Raw genomic sequence first — 20,378 nt, 5'->3', positions numbered from 1 at the left:
GGCGCTCCCGGCGGCGGCCCCGGCGGAGGTCGCGGTCCCAAGTCCACCTTCCGAGTGCTGGAGAACTCGGCCCCGCACCTCCTGGACGTGGACGGGGAGAGTGGGCTGCTCTACACCAAGCAGCGCATTGACCGCGAGGCGCTGTGCCGGCGCAGCGCCAAGTGCCAGCTGTCCCTCGAGGTGTTCGCCAACGACCAGGAGATCTGCATGATCAAGGTGGAGATCCAGGACCTGAACGACAACGCACCGGCGTTCCCCTCTGACCAGGTGGACATGGACATCTCAGAAAATGCTGCGCCAGGCACCCGCTTCCCCCTCACTAGCGCCCATGACCCGGACGCTGGGGACAACGGGCTGCGCACCTACCTGCTTACCCGGGACGACTATGGCCTCTTCTCCCTCGATGTGAAGTCCCGCGGTGATGGCACAAAGTTTCCAGAACTGGTCATCCAGAAGCCATTAGACCGTGAGGAGCAGAGCCACCACACCCTGGTGCTGACGGCACTGGATGGCGGTGACCCACCACGCTCGGGCACAGTGCAGATCAACGTGCGCCTCATTGACTCCAATGACAACAGCCCCGTCTTTGAGGCAGCCTCCTATGTGGTTGAGCTGCCGGAGAATGCACCGCTGGGCACTGCCGTCATCGACCTTAATGCCACCGATGCCGACGAGGGTACCAACGGAGAGGTGCTCTACTCCTTCAGTGGCTACGCACCCGAGCGTGTCCGTGACCTGTTTAGCATCGACCCGCAGAGTGGCCTTATCCGTGTCAAGGGCAACTTGGACTATGAGGAGAGCGGCCTCATTGAGATCGATGTCCAGGCTCGGGACCTGGGGCCCAATCCCATCCCTGCTCACTGCAAGGTCACTGTCCGCCTCATTGATCGCAACGACAATGCGCCCACCATTGGCTTTGTCTCCGTTCGCCAGGGAGCACTGAGTGAGGCTGCCCCACCAGGCACTGTCATTGCCCTGGTGCGGGTCACTGACCGTGACTCGGGCAAGAACGGGCAGCTCCAGTGCCGGGTGCTGGGCGGTGGCGGCGGACCTGGAGCTGTCCCTTTCACCCTGGAGGAGAACTATGACAACTTCTACACTGTGGTCACTGACCGGCCCCTGGACCGTGAGGCACAGGACGAATACAATGTGACCATTGTGGCACGTGATGGGGGCAACCCCCCGCTCAACTCCACCAAGTCATTTTCCGTCCGGATCCTTGACGAGAATGACAACCCACCCCGCTTCAGCAAAAACCTCTATGTGTTACAGGTGCCCGAGAACAATATCCCTGGAGAGTACCTGGGCTCTGTCTTAGCCCAGGACCCTGACCTGGGCCAAAATGGGACAGTCTCTTACTCCATTCTGCCTGGGCATGTGGGCGATGTCTCCATCTACACCTATGTCTCCGTCAACCCCACCAATGGTGCTATCTACGCCCTGAGGAGCTTCAACTACGAGCAGACAAAGCACTTTGAGTTTCGCGTGCTGGCCAAAGACTCCGGCTCACCCCACCGCGAAAGCAATGCCACGGTGCGCGTCACCGTGCTTGATGTCAACGACAATGCACCTCTCATCGTCCTGCCTGCCCTCATCAATGACACTGCTGAGCTTCAGGTGCCACGCAATGCTGGGGTGGGCTACCCCGTGGGCACCGTCCGTGCCCTGGACAGTGACTTTGGGGAGAGCGGGCGCCTAACGTACGAGATTGTGGAAGGCAATGAGGAGCACCTCTTTGAGATGGACCCCACTAGCGGTGAGATACGCACCTTGCACCCCTACTGGGAGGAGCTCAGCCCTGTGGCTGAACTGGTGGTAAAAGTCAGTGACCATGGCAAGCCCAGCCTCTCCGCAGTGGCCAAGCTCATTGTCAGGGGGGGGGGCGGTGGGGGGGGGGGGGGGAGCCGCAAGTGAATGGCGAGCAGCATCGGCGACCACACTGGGACTTGTCGCTGCCCCTGATCGTGACGCTGAGCACTGTCTCCATCATCTTGCTGGCTGCCATGATCACTATTGCCGTGAAGTGCAAGCGAGAGAACAAGGAGATCCGCACCTATAATTGTCGCATTGCCGAGTATAGCCACCCTCAGCTGGGAGGAGGGGGAGGCAGTGGCGGGGGAGGAGGAGGCAGTGGCAGTGGAGGGGGCAAGGGCAAGAAGAAGAAGATCAGCAAGAATGACATTATGCTGGTGCCCAGTGAGGGCGAGGACAGCCGGGGCCCCCTCAATGTCATGAACGTGGTGAGCAGCCCATCCCTGGCCACCTCACCCATGTACTTTGACTACCAGACCCGCCTGCCCCTCAGCTCTCCCAGGTCTGAGGTGATGTACCTGAAGCCCGCCTCCAACAACCTGACTGTACCCCAGGGACATGTGGGCTGCCACACCAGCTTCACAGGGCAAGGGACTAACGCCAGCGAGGCTCCCCCGAGCCGGATGTCCATAATTCAGGTAGGAGACTTTTAGAATACCCTGGACCTCTCTTTAGACGCTGGTTTAACTTTACCTTTTGTCTGCAGTGAAATCTGCTGTAAGGCACCACTGAAGGGACCAACACAAGTCACTAAAGAGAGGTGGACTTAATGAAAGCGGAACCAGACCACATCTGGTGGGTCTGGTTCTGCTGTCACACTGGTGTTTCCTGTGTGATTCAAAAGTGAATGCCCACTGGAACAAACAGAGTTACGGCAGTGCGAAAGAGGTGCATGCAGGAGTGCAGGCAGGCGTTTAGTACGTTTGGGGCACATTGGGGTATTTTCCCAGAGGATTGTCAGACAGAGGTGGGCGCTTCCACAGGTTTCACTTCGTTTTGTTTTGGGGTGGAGAAGGGGGAGGGCATTTCTGAAGCAGTCGTATCATCTGCAGTAACTAACAGGACATGGGAAAAACTCTACACACTGAGGACATCTATTGCAACAGTGTATTATAGCCTTCCAATCCTGTATGTAAATATGAGCTATCTTTCCAAGATGTATGTTTTTAATTTTTTTAATTTCCTTCTTTAGAATATATACACATAAATATTTATTTTTTTGACGCAGAACAGTATCATTGGGACCCCGTTGCCTCCTCCTCTCCCCATAAACAACCAAACCTTCAGCGTTGAAAATCCTGCTTAGTCAAATAGAAAGAAAATGTGTGTGGTGATTCCCTCCTACCCCCAAATGTAAAAAACCTCACATCTTGTCATAAAACAGCAAACCAACTAGTCAGTTTTCCAGTAGCCTGAGTCAATATTGATGATTGCTTTATAGTCAAAGACTTACATGCTCTGTCTTCTACCAAAGCTCATTTAGAAATTACAGCTGGGCTGCATTCTGCTGCCAGTTATATCCACACTGTCCTCTACTGACTTTTGTGAGTGTGAGAAATGGCAGAATTTGGACCATTGGATATAGGATGCTAATCAAAAAATGACTTAATTTTTAGCAGGTAGTTTAAAGTCCAAATTCAGAAGATGTATTCCAGAGCAGTGAACTCGCAGAGTGAAGGTGAAGGCAGAATTTGGCTCCAGTTGATTTAATTTAAAGTATTACTTCATGATTAATGCAGCTTAATGTTCAAATACTACAGGTATGTTCCAAAGTGATTTTTAACACTTGGATTGAAAGCAGGCTCTGGATAATGACTATTAAATATATTTGAAATGTCATATCTGTTTTATCCTGTGCTTCTCCTCATATGCTGTTCTGAGTCATAGGGGAATGAGCTGAGTGTATCAGAAGTGACACAGACTCATTTTGTGTGTGCAGCTAGTGGGGAAGAAGTTGCACTGTAGACACTTGATGTACCAAAAGAAAATTCATAATACCTTTGAGTTATCACACCCTGCGGTCTGTGAACACCGAATGTTCTAGCTGCCAGCTGCATCTAATGTTTTAAACCAAATAGAAGTGGCCATCGGTAATTGGCAGGTTAAGTAACCAAAATTCCAGTAACTGATGGCCTATAAATTGAACATTTATAACTGGGGGGAAAAAAAAAAGAAAAAAGGCTGTCTCTACAAGGTCACTGTGAACTAATCCTCAACCCACTATTGAGTTGTGTCACAGAAACAATTTCATTTTATGCCTATCATGAATTTGTGTTGCTATCAATTAGGTGAGTGGAGCAATACTTAAAATCTGAAATTGATTTTAACAAAAAGTGACACTTCAGGAAAGAGTTTAGGTTAGGGCATAGCCGGAGATAATTTGATTTATAATTCATGCTTTAAAAAACAAATAACTTTTAATGACACTTGTTTAAGTAATGTCAACTTTTTACTGTAAAATGGAGCTGTCAGAATGCTAAAAAAAAAAAGAACTTTTTTTTCTACTGACAAGTGTAATAGTTACTAAAAGACAGAAAATTATACTTTCCTACAACCATGTAATGTCTATATAAAGCAATTAATTCATGTATTGATGCTACTGAGTAGTAAAGATTCGATTGTAGTGTAAAATCCCTATGGAAAATATAATTCCTTTTTTTTTACAGTGTTCACTGTAAAATATCAATCTTTTTTTTTTTTTTTTTTCCTTGAGATCTATATAAAGCTAAAAGAGGAATTTCCTCCCTTAAAAAGGTGTGTTGTGGTTTCTATAACAGTTTTTGTTATGACAACTGTGGGAATGTTAATCGTAACTCCTCATAGCACATACTGGTTTATCTAATATTGTTTTTGCGTTCCCTGAACATCTACACAGAGTGTTTTGGATGTTTAGATGGTCCAGCCAGTAGATTAGGAAACATTCGTTTTTCCCTAGTGAACAACCTGTTCAAACATACTTATTGATACTATGTTTTGTAGTTGTATTGACAAAACAAATACACAGAATGAAACAAAGTAGTTGGTTTCTATTTAGGAAAGACCCAGACTTAAAGTAGCTAGATAAGAAAATTGGATACTCTTTACTGTAATTTTGCATTACTAAAATACACTTTATGGTCTCCATCTCCACATCCCTGGAGTAAACTTTATATAAAATTTGCATTTAGAAGAAGATACTACTTTGTGTCTAGTCCTGTACTTCTGCCTCATGTAAAATTCAAACTGCAAACCTAGGGAGAAATAGTGAAGGATCAGCCCTCTCTCTGGATCTACTATATCCTTAGTCACTCCAGGAAACCTTTCTCTGGAAAGGTAAATTGCACAGTTAGGAATCAAAGGTATAGTCAGTGGGAAAAAAAAAGATACAGGATCCAAACATCTGTTTTATCATCTCCTTTCATTAGTCAATTCAGAAAAGCAGTTTTCTTCGTTACCTCAGTAAGGGAAAGGTAAATGATTGTGTAAGTGTTCTCTAGCGAATATTCACTTCAGTTTTTCCAGATATATTGCTGAGCCACAATAATCTCACACTATATAATTTGTACAATGGAACTGCTTTTCTTCATTCTCATTTTCTCGGCAAGTGTTTAGTGGCAGAATTCACTAGCAGGAACCTGTTATTAAAACTTTATGGTTTTATATATATATATGTGTACATACTTATATATCCATGGATATATATACACATACTAAATATTATATTATTACTTAGTACATCCAACCGAGTCTATAAATATTTAAAATCAAATAAATAATTTCTTTCTCAGTAAGATCTAAATTTTCTCACTCTTATTAGGCATGCATAACACTTTTTTTTGCTTTGCAGTAAGAGCATAGGCTTTATGATTCCCCTATTTCTCATGAACAGTATTTTATTCTACAGATAACCCAATTTATATCCATGAATACCTGTGGAGTAAAGTGTTACTTAGTGACTATGGGCTTCAGACTGACCCAAAATGACCAGCAGTTGAAGAAAATATTGCCTGATATGTGTAAGAGCGGTGTAATCTTACCTCTCTTTAAGTGACTTCTGTTATACATTAGTCACACGGTTTAACAACTTGTGTTTACTCACGACTTTGTAGCATCCAGCTATGTGCCATGGTTGCGTGTGTTACTGATATGAATCAATGAACTTCTTCAGTACCATAAAAATTAAATCATTTAAATGTGTATACAAATATATATATATATATATATATACACACGTATAAAATTTTGGACAGATAGCCAAGGATGCAGTGTACCTCCAGCTTTTATTTGGTGCAAGTGACTTGCAAGTGGTTAGGACCCCTGAAAATGGACCATCTGTGATTTGATGCGCACATGAGGTTGATGTGGGTGAAGAACAGTGTTTAGTAATGTACTGGGAAGTCAGAACAGCTATGCTTTATCATGTTTCATTGCTTCTACCTCCAGCAATCATATTCTGAACATACTTTAGAAACAGTGCTTTCAAATGCAAGTCAGTTAAAAATATTTAAATATAGGCCAGTGCTATACAATTCTTATCGCCAGATTCAAAATTCCATGCAACTTTTGAATCACTTAAGGTCCAACCTATTCATTTTTACTGGGAAGAAAAAAAGAGGAAAGCAGGAGAAAATTGAAACTCTATATGGCTGAAAGATTTTTGTTCGCTCTAGACCTTAAAGGCTACTGGGAAAATTCTACACATCTCATTCTGGTGAGTAAATCAAGCTGACCTACTCACCTGACTAAAAGAAACAGGATTTTGCTTTATTTTGAGGAGCAGATGTTAGAAAAAGAAATAACATGAACGAACATAAACATATATGTTCATATCTCTTCTACCAAAAAGTTCTGAGTTAATCAGTTTGCCTTTCCCTGGGTGAACAAGTCGCAGTTTCTTCTTGCAGGTTTCCAATAGATAACAGAGTGGATGGATAAAGGGAAACAAATAGTTTCTTTAAAGAAATATGTTCTAGAAATAGATTTCTCAAAGTGACATAACAGTAGTGTAGAAAACTATCTACATATGCAAGGGGTCTTGAACATCCTAGAGTTTATTTATTATTATACTTGTGGTGCAACTTGGAGGAGTCTGTATCAGGAATGAGATGGGAGTGAATAAAGGAAACGATGGTCACAGCTTTTGCTAAATGACAGCTAAAAAAGAATGACTGTTGCAAATAGTGTGCAAGATGGAAATCACCAAAGCTGCTGTACTAGGCACTCCTGTAGCACTTTAAGATAAAGTACAGATCGTTCTTAATATTTCAGGCACCTGATGTTTATGACGTGTCAACAGATTACTGTCAAGTCCCAGTGCAGCTTCATTGCCAGGTGTGTAGTAGTACCTAAGAAGATAGAGTCTTCAGGGCAAATAAAAACCATAAGCTATATTAGTGCTGCTCTGTCTTTAGATACACTATTCCAGGCTTTACTTTGGGAATCTTCAGCTCAGAAATTTCAAGACTCTAAAAAGCAGTCTTCAGCTGCTGCAGTATAAGGAGAAGCAGATTTCCTTACAGAAGTCACATTCGTTCTCAGTGGGTTTTTTCCTATCTGAAAACAGAGGTATTCAATTTTTTATTTCTATATCTCCTACTGAAAATGAGGAATATTATTCTTTCTCACAAGAGCTAGGTAGGAGTTAACATTTTGCACCAAGAGGATACTGGGGCAGTTCTACACATTGGCAAGTTTGCAGATTTGTAGTCTATAATTCTCAAAATTTCACAGCTGCATATTCTAGGGCTGTGTCTGAGGTCACGAAATTGTCAACAGATGAAACTTCAGAACTACCTGAATAAGATGCATTATGGTAGTTTTTACAGTGTTTTACAAGGTTAGATGTCTTAAAAATTAACTCCTGTGAGTGTTTGCATTGTGTAAATACAGTCTGCAGTTAACATGATTTTGTGTTACCTCATTCTGTAGCTTTAGATTTACTTATTCAATGAAGTCAATACCAGGGTTGTCTGTGTAAGAATTTCAGGACAAGAGTTTTTCTATATTTTAATGAAACATTATTTTGTTATTCATTAAGATACACTACATACTATTGTGACACAAAGTACATATGTTTTAGGACCAGGTCTGGCAACATACTGCTCACTATGGCATCTGCCCTGGCTGCTGAAATAAGCAGAGAAAGCAGAATTGGGCTCCTGTTTTGTGTTACACCTGCTCTGGTCTTGATCTTGAGCTCCTTGCCAGTGTTGTTTATAGCAAGATTATTTCAAAAGGATCATTCCAGATATATAGGTCCATATGATATCTAAAGAGCTTTCCAAGATGAAATGATGTAATGTAGAACAATAAACATAGCAGAGAAAAAGACAATTTAAGTCTGAAGTAGAATATTGACATTACAAAAAAAAAAATGACGTTGCCAGAACAGAAATTCTCAATTAACCAAAGAATTCAGAATAATAATGTCTCTGTAGATCTTGCTGTTTTATAAAGTATAAGAGTGGAAGAAAGTTAGTGCAGTTGAAATAAATGACATGAAACAAGTCATACAGGATTTACTGGATCACAGCTCTCAACGGCTCTGAAAGTTGTCTGAGCTTTCCTCATCTTGGTTCTCACTGTCACTGCCTAATCTTAAATGGGTAAATTCACATAAATTTGTGATTACCAGTGCAATTTCAATGACTGATCCTTTGAAGAGTTATCTTTTAACAACAGATTTGATCAGGGTTCTGTTATCCTTAGCCATGTTGATGGAAAGGCCTGTTCTTACTCATATTTCCGTCAATAGCATAATTTTGACTTCATCAATGATTTCAGTGGTTCAAGAGTAAATTGTGACTAAGAGGCTTACAGAGTGCAGCTAAGAATAGTATGATTGGGCCTTTTATTTTTAGATTTCATCTTTTTTTGGTGATGTTTTCTTACAGCTTCTTTGCAAACAATTAAGGAGACTGAAATTTAGATGATTTTGTAACTATGATGTGAACTGTAATGTAGTCAGGTGTGCAGCCAAAACAAGAAAGCAAAGACTCTGTTAAACATATTGCTAAACATATATTTTCAAGTTTTCATATATTTTTGAAAGCATGCATAATATAACATTACTCTTAAAATTCAGCAAATATTGTTACATGGAATATTATTGTTAGGTATGTGTAAAATATTCACAAATATCACTTGGTATTAAGAAAGCATAGATATAACCTGGCTTCTCTAATGAGGCAAAAATGTCATTAAAAAATAATTTCTTCCTAAGTCACAACATTTGTCTGTAAACCAGTTGGGATTTTGTTTTCAAAAGAAAAAAATATTTTTTTTCTTCCCCACCCCAGCATTTTTTCTTCCTTTTCACTATCTTCCTCCCCAGGAAACATCAACATACTGGGTAATATTTACCCATATGTTTTTAAAGATCCTGCTTGATTTCTCTTTCTTTGGCTGTTTCTACAAAAGTTGAAATGCCTAGTCAAATTAGTTTCAGGTTTCACTATGCAAGACACTCATTCTACATATAAAGTGTATGTATGTGAGCTGTTGTTTTCTTTCTGAACAAAGCATATAGGATGGATGGCAGAGGTCTTGACATACCTCTTCAAGACGGAGGAGTGCCTGCACGTATAAAGAAAAGACATTTTGACACTAGTATTAGTATTTTCCAACTGGTAAGAATTTTCTGTGAAAAGAACTTAAACAATGATTTGTTGACCGGAGCAGAAATACAGCTCTGTTTTTATCTTTAAAAGTATAGAAGCAATCCTTTGATGTCAAAAGGTCAGAGTAGAGCAGTTGGGACAAATTTTTGCAGCAGATAGCCTGAAAGCTTTATACTTTCAATTGTATCTCTACTTCAGCTGTAAAAAGAGAAGTGGTGAAATTAATGCTAAAGGGTTCAGAGATATGGGAAACAAGTGAAAGTCTCAGGGGACTGCAGGCTCTTACCTACATAGAAGAAAAAAAAAAAAGGAAAAAGAAAAAAGTACTAAGAAGGGAGTGGCAAAATGATTTTGGGGAAAAGTTCATCGAGTTTTAAGTGTTTCATTTGTTATGTTTTTAAGGGGACAACAAGAAGATTAACTAGTTGTTGCTGCTTTTGCTGATATGATGAGATGAAATGGAATAGTGTACACCCTGCCATAAATCTTAGCCAGGGTGAATTCTGAGCCCTAGGAATATATTTGTCATGGTCTTTCTCATGCATTTTTTTTTTTTTACAGAAGATTCTGGATTAATTGCTGTAAATCCTATGAGAAAGAAAAAAATAGATAAATTATGAAGCATTTTAGATAAAATACTCAGTATTAAGTACTGCATTCAAGAACAAGCAAATTCATATGAATGTCCCTGTTAATTAGGATATTAGTCAGTGCTTTAAATAACCTCCTTGAGCAGTCATATATTTTCTAGCTAAATCCCAAAGGCTGCTGATACAATTCCTACTTATTAAGGTCACACGAGAAGCATCTCTTTCTTCTACTGAATTGATTCCACTAGTTAGTGGTGTTACCTGTAGAGAAAGGATAGCACAAGATCAATTCATCTCTCACTTGCTTGAGATGAGAAAATAGCTCCTTTTTTGGTGATATGTTCTCAAAATTGAGGAGTCCCTCTATGTATAAAGCTATTAGTGCTTAGTTTCAGCCAATCATTAGTGTCACTTGTACAGGACAGCATAAAGATCAACATGCATCTCACTTTCGTGCAGTGGGGTGATATCTCCTCTCTCAGCCCCCATGACAATCAGTCCCATGCTGATCTATTTTCAATTTAGTACACTGTAAGCAATCTAGGCAAGTAAAATCTTTCAAGTGAACAGTATTTTATTTTAGCCATGGACCTTTCTACTGGCTTTGTGATGTGTGTATCAGATCAGAGTTCCTCTGGTTCATAAAATACTTTTACCCGTAATAGAAAAGTTTTTAATCGCATCCTGTTCCCTGCTGGGTGGTTGCGTGCTGCAGTCTCCATGGCACGCCAAAGGAAGACTCTAAAAGGGAAAGGAAAAGCCTTGTTACAAGATACAAATGCACAGTTTCAGCTGTGTGGGTGGGACCTCTGATCGATGCATTGTAAATTCTTGCAGTGATAGACATGCGAAATTAGTTTCAGGCAGTGTTTCAGACCATCTATTGATATATGTGTGACACGCTTGTATTTGCCTGTACTAGTTCTAGTGACACTATGATTACTGGTATTTGCAGTCCTTGCCCTGGAACACTTCCAGGCAGTTTTATTGTATTGAAATGGCTCTTACAGTTCATTGAGCATCCAGCATAACACTGCTGAATATGATTGGCGCGTTTGCATATATTTATTCAAAAAAAATCAGGCAGTTAAACTGCATAATTATGGGAAAACGAATCATAACAATAAAAGACCATTTAAGTTAACAAGCTTTGTGATCAAAGGATAAATACAGGTTGGATAAATGAGACTCTAGATGTAACTAATCTACATAAATAGGCTTTGGTCTGATTAGAGGAAAGGAATATATTAAAATAATCTAAAGGTATTTAAAAACATTTTATTTCAGTACTTTTATAACATCTAGTTCTATTTCATCATATTTTTAACATTTCTACTCAATAAAAGTAGCTGTTTAGTGATAAACTACTTTTATGTGTTTTTATTTCTCAACAATCTTTACAGTGCAAAGAAACACTAAACTAACACAACTGAAGTAACATGAGTTTTCATTCCAGCTTGAATGCGTCATGTGTCAAAAACCTTAAAAAAATTTTAATGTCTTAATTTTAAAATTTTTAATGTTGCAATGTTTTTTGATTGATTTTTAATTAAAGAAAAACATTAAAGGGAACATTTAAAGGACAATTTCTTGTTTACTGTCTTTATCAGCAGAGAGCAGCCTTTGTAGTGTTTGAAAGCTGGTGCATTAAAAATCAATTTCAAGTCTTCAAAGCTATAAACTCTTGCTTGCTTTGTAGATATATACTGTTTTTAAAATCTTTGGAAGCACACTTGACAATTGAATTAAAAACAAAAGGTAAATAATGCCTTCATCAAAATTTGAAGGATTTTAATGTATTTTTAATAATAGCTAAGGGATTTTTTAGACAGCAGACGTGTGAATCACAATTTGTAGCTTTTAAATGCATAATTTGTTCCTAAAGACAGTTATACGTATTCTTTTATTAATAGAATTTTGTTTCAAACTTCTGTTGGTATTATTCTGTTGTTTCTAATGAATGCCATGATTCAAACACAGAACATGTCAGTCAGTTTCTTTACTTACTATATTTCTGTCTCGTTCATTGCTGATTGCTAAGCAACCGCTTATGGTTAAGATTGTTTAGCTACAACTCAGTTTAAAAAAAAAGGTGAGCTGAAGTGGGCTAAACAATTTTTCATTAATTCTTAATGAAAAGATTTAAATTCTATAAAATTTTAAAGGTGAAAAAAAGAAAATAATATTGTTTTAATGACTCATGTCAGGTTCAGCACCTGGGCTTCATTCTTACCAGTACTGAGGAAAAGACTGTGTTTCCACAAATCTACAAACAACAGGATCATGTCCTTAACCAGTGCATAAGTCACTTTGAGGCCTATGGAAACTAACTTACATGTGTATAATTGCGTTAGTATTACGTCTTTCAAGGCATGGTCTTTAAAACACTTACTCAGTGAATATTTTAATTTAGGTCAAATAGCACCACGGAATTAAATAGATCACTTACAGGAATAGAGTCGCTGATGTGCACAAACATGTGCAGAATTCAGCCCAGAATCTGTGAGCCTGCGTTAGCTGAACTGCTCCCTGTTGCTTCTCTCCTTTGCTTTAAAAACACTGCAAAGCTGCAAATGCTGTTCATTTCACTTAGCCTCCAACTGCATTCTGTAGTACTCTATTGAGATAGTCCTGAAGTCTGAATATTTGATATTTTTGCTTTTTCACATAGACGTGCGTAATTTGATATGCAGATTTGAAGATCATAAAAACAATCCTGCTTTGATGATCATGAGCAAGATTATCCAGCCACAGCTGTAAAGTACCAAGTGTGTTCTTTTCTGATCTCTTCATCATTTCAGTGGATCAAATGGCAATAAGAATATAGTGGAATTTAGAATGCTTGGGAAATAATGAATTTAAAAGCCTTTTAAAAATGGCAGCCAGAAAGCCTTAGAAACTCTTTAGATTTCTAGACTATATGTCAGATGATATAACTGTGTGTAAATGCGTATGTGGAGATACATACATAAGAGAGCAGCATGGATTCAAAAGAACTGTCTAGCTGGATAAAAGACAGTATTAATATCCAACATGCATCTAATTTTTTATTTTTTTTATATTGTTATGATCTGTACATAGTTGTGTAACAGTATTTTGGAAGATGCTGTCAATATGCACCTTTTGCTGCAACCTAGAAATCATCAGGTTTAGAGACAAATGCTGTTGTCATTTTTTTCCCGAGGCAAGAGTATAGGTAAGGAGGGACCTCATTTTCCACTTCATGGTGAAAGTTATACATCTTGCTTAAAACCGTGTATCCTGCTATCAGAGTTCAGGATTGAGAGTAATGATGAAAAGGAGGTCGAAGCCATGTGACACGTGAGAATGATCAGCACTCAATTGCTTCCATCAGCTGTGTTAGGTACTACAAAGCACATGATAATTTGCATCTTGTGGCTCCGAGGCAAGGAAAGTGTCAGTCAGCTTTGTAGCCATCGGGTGAAAAAGAGAGGAAAACAAAATGCTTTATGTTATTTCTTTCAATGCATAGTCTTCATTTTGTCTAAATCTGTAAATGTATTTTGTCTGTTTAAACCACCTGTACCTTCTTTTCAGGCTGAACAGGATATAGTATTGCAAGGGGCAGAATTAACTGGATGAATTTATTTTATTATTTATTCATTGGCCACCATATATATGATCTTTCCCAACAGTATGCGTCTCATTATCGCAATAATGTGACGGTAATGACATAATAGTTCCTTCAAGCGTGAAATAACTCATTTTAAGTACTTTCCTGTGCTCATTTGTTTCGAACAGGCTTCCAGAATTTTGAAGAAAACTTTAATTTCAGGTCGTTTAAAATATATGTAGACCACACACACTCTTTTCTTCATCCCCAATACTGACAAAGGAACCTTAGGAACGGGTATTTAGATTTCCAGATTTTGACCTACTTGTTAGTCTACTTTACTTGCATGAAAGTAAAGCAAGGGAAAGCTGTTGCAAATGTAAAGCAAATGTAAGCTTCAGGAATTTTGGTTAGTATTGGCAAAGATCTTTAGATAAAGATAAATTGCTTGCAGTCACACTGCTCTTGCTGATACCAGTAAATGAAGAAATAGGCGTACATGTTGAATAGCCATAAGAGGAGATGAGTTTACTTAAAGGAAAGGTTTTGTTCTGATTTAAATTTTGAGTCACAGGTTTTCTATAGTATTTTATAATAAAGACAATTACATCGTAATTTGGGTTAGAATGCATGCCCAGTTCCCCATCTCAGAACCCAATTTGTTACTACCTGTGGCTATTTCCATTAAAAAAGAAACATAATTACTATGAGTCTCAGCAGTCTAAGAGTAAATTTTTGCAATTACAATACCTCCCTTGGGCAGATGTGTGAAAATGGCAGATTAATTTCTGCCAGTATCTGTCTATTCCTTGCGCATTCTTAAGGTTGCTGGTAGCATGGATTATCATTATACTGGTGCTGTTTGTTATGCTGTGGTTAAGGCCAAAGCAGCAATCCTATTATAAATCTTTAGGAACGGGGCTTTGTACCATTACCTTGGAAAGTCTCTGTGCTGAGGTTTGATACACAAGGTCCTCGGAGTAAGATCCTAGTTCCATTTTCGTGGAAAGTGAATGAGTTTGCTCCTGATCTTAGCATATTTTACAAGGGCATTTTGTACTTTATTACTTTATGCCTGGGAAGATTTAAACAAAAAAAAACAACAACAAACCCAAGTTTACTCATTCTTAGAAATTTACGGTGAAGCTAATTAAATTGCATATAAACTGAAGGCCATCTAGTAGTCCCTTAGTATTGTATGGCTTTTGTTTTATTCCCAATGGCACAAGGGTGTGTTTATTTAAAAAGAACCACCAGTAAGCTAAGATGGCCCTGAAATTACGTAAATTAATAACTTTCTACGGAGTTAATCTAATTCATCTCCTAATGAGCTTTTCTACCTGAAAACAAGTTTTGAGGGCATATGTATAGAAGAACTGCATGCAAAGGCATGGTCCTGGAGGTTACTCTCTGCAGCTAAGCACCTAACTCCATGTTGAATTCCCGTGAAGTTGGAAGTTGGTGTGGCTTCATGTGGGCTCATGATCCACCTGCAGGGAGCAGCATTAGTCTGTGTTACACATTATCCAATTTGAATATTCAGGAAGAGCAATATGAACAATCTTAACAAGTTATTTTTTCCCCTTTGCATGAGTTTTTGTTCAGAATTTCTTGCACTGTACCTGTCATATTTTCATTTCTTTTCCTGTTTTGAAAGAGACTTCCCCTGACACACATTTCTTCTGAATGTTAGCTTGGGGACTTTGTGATGTGAACTTTATTTAGAGAAGGTTGCATTTACTATTTTCTTTGAAAGTTCATGACTAAAAACAGTAAATAAAAACCTCTAAATATATATGCATCTTCCAGTTGCTGTTGCATGCATTCTCTTTGAAAAAGTTGCTCATGTGCTGGATGAGCATCCTGCTAATTAGATACAGAGGCAAAGCCATAGTTTAATCACTGTATTCTAACTAGCTCTTCAGTCAAATATTAGCATTCATGTTCAGTCTCTCTATCCCTGGTGAAACTGGCAGCAGTGTCCTAGATGCTGACAAACCAACACTGGTTTGGAACACAAAGACGACTTTTCCTAATCCTGGAATCTTTGCAGAGAACATTTCTTATGTAGATCTTCCTTATCTTAAGAGCTAAATCTGATTTCAGACTCTCGATATGGCAAGCTGTAATGAAAGCAGTAATCCAGAACTTTTTTTTTTTTTTTTTCCCCAGGTTGTTATGAATTTTCCAGTAAAAGTCGGCCCTTAAATACCTGAGTTTATAAATTACCTCTGGAGATCCCTAGATAAGTGGATGTGGTGTTCAAGATGAGGTGGTCCTATCGAGAAAGATAACTATTTTTTTCACGTTTTCTGAATCAACCTAATATAGAGTCCTGTATGAAGACATTGTAGTAGGTTAACACTGAATTGACAGAGTTGTGGATGGTTATAGAAAGCCCTATAGCCAAAAAGGCCTTATTTTTTCTGTCCAAGCCTACTTGACCACTGCTACTATATTCGTGGTGCATTCAATCAAACTTTCCATTTTATGAGGTACCTCATCATAGGCACATGACTGTTATGGCTTTAAAATATATTTAGGGACAGAACCTCTTGCTAAATTTGTGCAAGCTTAAATTATTTATCTTATGTCACAAATAATAAATCAGCTCATCACCATTTTACAGTTGAAAATCTCCTTGCACAGGCATGTGAGGCTGTAAAGTTTGATGATCTACTATTCTGTCATAAATTCAGCCATTATTTTGGCAGCATATTTAGTGATGTGTCTTTTTCTAGTGCTAAGAGGAAATAATTATGCCAAGGTATTTGTGGGAAAGTAGGGCTTTGTATCCTGTCACAAAATGTTTATAGAATACCTTGTTAGGGATTTTTAACAAAATGTTGAAATAAATAGTTGCATGACTGAAATAAGCAATTAGACAGAAGGTAATAATATAAGTTTTAACATCTGTGATTTTCTTCCTACTTCCTAAGGAATTTAAGTGCATCATTGCTTTGCTGGAGAAGGATTTTAGGATGAGGAAGGGAATAAACTTGCAGCTTTAAAGGAAAGGAGGTGATCTAGATTTACCTCTGTTCTGATTGTCACCTAAGAAGAAAGTTTCAGAGTTCCTCTTTATGTGTGTTTTCTGTGCAGGTAGCGTGGCGTCAGAATCAAGTCCTGCTTTATCTTCGTTGCTAATTTTTTTCACTCTGTAGAGAAAAAAACACAAACCCAGAGTCTTGTGCCACATAGAGTGTTTGCTGCCTAGCTAATCACCTTTCCCTGTCACTGCCATTACAAATCTGTTTAAATGCTGAACATAGAGAAGACCATATGCTGGGATAAAGGAATATTATGTTTAAGAGTTTCTTCTCATTTTCTATCACTATTGTAATCTTCTTCCTGCTCCTTTGCAGCTTTCTTCAGCATACAACATATGTATCTGTGGGAATGTAGCACGCTATGTAAAGACTCCCTTATCCCCTAATTGAAGTAAGCAGACTGATCCAAGGGCTATTGAAACCAATTTGAAAACATCCATTGATTTCAGCGGACCTCAGGTCATGGCTTGCGGGAGTTTTATTGTTGCCTTTAGTGAGATGGACAGAAGAAGGTAAACATAGTGGATAGATGTTAACACAAACTTAACAGATTTAAAATATCCAGTGTCTCTGTTTCCCCTTACTAAATATTGTGAGTACAAAACAATTTGTCAGTGTTAAAAGGCCATAATTTGATCTCCTTCTCCACCATATAGTACTGCAGTGTTTATAAGCTTTTATCTGTTTAGAAAACATTTGTGCTATGTTGCTCTTAGAAACAGGAAAACAGCAGTGGTAAGAATAGGACAAATTCTACAACACTTACTGGCTTCACTGGGAATTTCTGCTGAGTAAGAGCTTTCAGATGTATCTCAAAATTAAAAATAAAATGCCAGGAGCTCGCAATTGCACTGTAGAATCTGCGTGCATGAGAGAAAGAGAGGAAAAATAAGGTTCTGTCTTCCATACAGAAAAAAGGGTTCTGAACACAAAGAGAGAAAAATATTTTTGAAATTATAACAAATAACTTGATCATCTCCTTGAATTTCAAGGCACTGTTTTTTAAGTTTCCCTCTAATTTTAATGTCTTAATTTCCAGGCTTCATATTTAACATGTAGATTGGAGTGAAAATAATAAAAAAAAACCCCTACCTAATGCTACCAAAGATACACTCCCAAATGTATTGTTATTTTGAGGTCATGGTATGATATTCTTAGAATAAGCTGGATGTTGTGATAAGTGCAGATTTCATTCTAGTTGGCTAATTGTAGTTGAGTCTTTTATGGAGTAAACACGATATCTGTTAGGAATACTGAGATAGACTCAACATGGTAGAAGCCATAGATAAAAGGTGCATTAAAGCATTTCAAATTCAATCATTAGGTTTCATTGCACCCATCTGCTACCAGAAAATATAATTGGCAACTTGATTCATTGACCTTTAACTGTCATTTTGGACCATGGTTTTTTTTAAAATCCATATTTTCAAGTTAGACTTAGAGAGTTAATTTGATAAGAGAATGCCCAGTACATTTTAATGCAATTACTTTTTTCTTTTTTCTTTTTTTTTAAGCTAAAGTTTTTTGTTGTTTTTTTTTTTTTTATTAATATAATCAGGTTTAATGGTCTGTTGTATATTCTGCTAATCCAGTCAAAGTAGTTATTTAATATTGAATGTGGTTAAAAGCAACTAATGTTCAACTTCATTAAGGCTTCTATTAAATAGAAGGCTTGCTGAACTTCTACTGTTTTTTTATGTACGAACTACTACCTCTTATTAATTATTTCCAGGGGTTTCTGTTACACTAGAATTATACTTACAAGCTTCAGTTCCACCAAAATTATACAGCACAGTACAAGGGCTAAATAAGCATTGAAATTGTGGAGGGCTCCATATTTTGTTCCTAAAATATGTTTTATCTCTTTCCTTTTGTTTTCTGGAGCAGATATTATCTTGTGCAGGTGGGGTGGAGTGCATACATCTCTTATCAGTTCTGTATGTGTGGCACATAAGTAGACTGTCTTATAAAATAACAGTGTAACTTAGAGCAAGCAGGAAATATAATGTGATAATTGAGAATGATTTAATATTTTCTCAGCAATGGTAAACAATTATACTAGTCTGTCATCTGAAGTTTATCTAATGGAAAAACATGATTACATGTGTTTCTTTACACAACAGGATACAATTCCTGAAATATTGATGCAATATAGAGGCAGATGTACGTAACCTAACCTTATAATCCCATTTCACAGCTTTCCCAAATACTGGGGAGCTCGATAAATAGGAAGCCGATTATATTGGCAGTATAACTCCATTAATAGGATTCAGATTTGCCTTATTGACAAGCCAGTACTCTTAATATGATCCAGTATATTAAATTGACAGAAAAACTGGAGCAATAGAATGTATCTGCAGCCTAATTGACAGGGAAGCTCTTTCAAAAGGTTCTTAATGTGGTTTTTATTGACAGAGTAGCTTCAATAAGTACATATCATTGGTGAACAGTGTAAATATATTGGATGCAACTGTACTAGCGGATTCAGGTGAAGTAGTTATTGTGTTTTCCCATACTTCCATCTCTATTTTGATGTAAGTCATATCAAGCTTTTTTATAAGATCTTCACAAACGCCTCTTAAAGCGCCAGTCTAACTGCACTGCTCACAGGCGTCTGACAAGTTGTGAATTATTTTAAATGTGTTCATTCTTAAATGAATAGAGGCAATGCAGAGCAATGTAATAATGTGTCATGAATTTCATTATGTTTATTTATTGACATTGTGATAGCAGAAACACTGCTATTATACTTTCAGCTCGAGCTCTTTATGATGTTTGTGATGTTTGGCACCTCTTCCTACGTTCTGATCTTACACCTTCTCCAAAAAGTAGTTCAGCTTAAGAGCTCATATTACAATTACATTTTCCTAGTCCCATTTGACAGCTTTCTGCATTCTCTTCCCAGACCACGCTAATTTCATTAGATGCTTACATTTCACGTTTCTCCAGTGCCAAATAAAATGAGTCTCAGAAACCTGAAACCATTGTGAAATAAACAGCAATTTGAGTGTGGTCCAGAAAATCTTCCTGATTCCCTTCTTCAGTAGATGGAAGTTTTGGGTTCAGATTCCACACTTTTTCCTAGTCTCATGTTTCTTAGAGAGAGAAGTCTGCATTTAAATGTATATCCTGCATCGGCTCCGTCAGAGGAGTTGAAGGCTTTTGTTAAGCTGACTTGCCCACCAAGGAGGCAAACTTGTTCCTGTAAGGCTTCAGTGTTTTACTTCATGCTAAAAAAATCTGATCAAGGTCTGGTCTCACCCCATCTTTTGAGTGTCTTTTAAGTCTAACTTTTACCAGGATCATGTAAAAATATGTCTCTCTATTGCGACCTTTTAGCTTCTTCAGCCTTCAGGCTTGGTGCAACCATCAACGAGGTGAGAGAAAGCTTGCCTGGGCCTTGTGACTTCGAATCCTGGCACTACATTAAATCCCTGTAGTCGAGGCTTCTGTCTTCTTTTGTGCCTTGTACATTGACAAAGTAAACTCCTGTAGAAATTTAAGAAATAATTGTTTTCAGTAAGCCAGTAGTACAAACACAACTGAAATACCTTAATATAAATGCTTAAGCAATAAATCAATAATATTTTCTTTTTTTCTTTCTTTTTTTTTTTTATTTTTGGTGACAAATAGGATGCTTGTTAAAAGAAAGTAAAGAAAGTAATACATGCACCAGGCATTTATATGGGGAGAATCTGCATTCCTTCACTTACAGGAAAGGATGGTAGTCTCTGTCCACAGAGCTTCACTTTTC

The 20,378-nt window shown here is 38.4% G+C and overlaps 1 protein-coding gene across 1 annotated transcript in view; it reads left to right on the top strand.

The window, feature by feature from the left end:
• Nucleotides 1-6: 6 nt before the first annotated feature.
• The window catches only part of PCDH17 (protocadherin 17), a gene marked incomplete at its 5' end in the record, with an annotated part of 88,091 nt that continues 67,719 nt past the window's right edge, over nucleotides 7-20,378 (top strand). Inside the window, 2 exon segments of the mRNA XM_009884161.1 lie at nucleotides 7-1,888; nucleotides 1,891-2,450. Coding sequence (XP_009882463.1) covers nucleotides 7-1,888; nucleotides 1,891-2,450 — 2,442 coding nt within the window.

Source organism: Charadrius vociferus, unplaced genomic scaffold (genome assembly GCF_000708025.1).
Source record: "Charadrius vociferus isolate BGI_N301 unplaced genomic scaffold, ASM70802v2 scaffold314, whole genome shotgun sequence".
Taxonomy (NCBI): Eukaryota; Metazoa; Chordata; class Aves; order Charadriiformes; family Charadriidae; genus Charadrius; species Charadrius vociferus.
The sequence above is the reverse complement of the archived record's forward strand: the minus strand, read 5'-3'. Positions and strand labels throughout refer to the sequence as shown.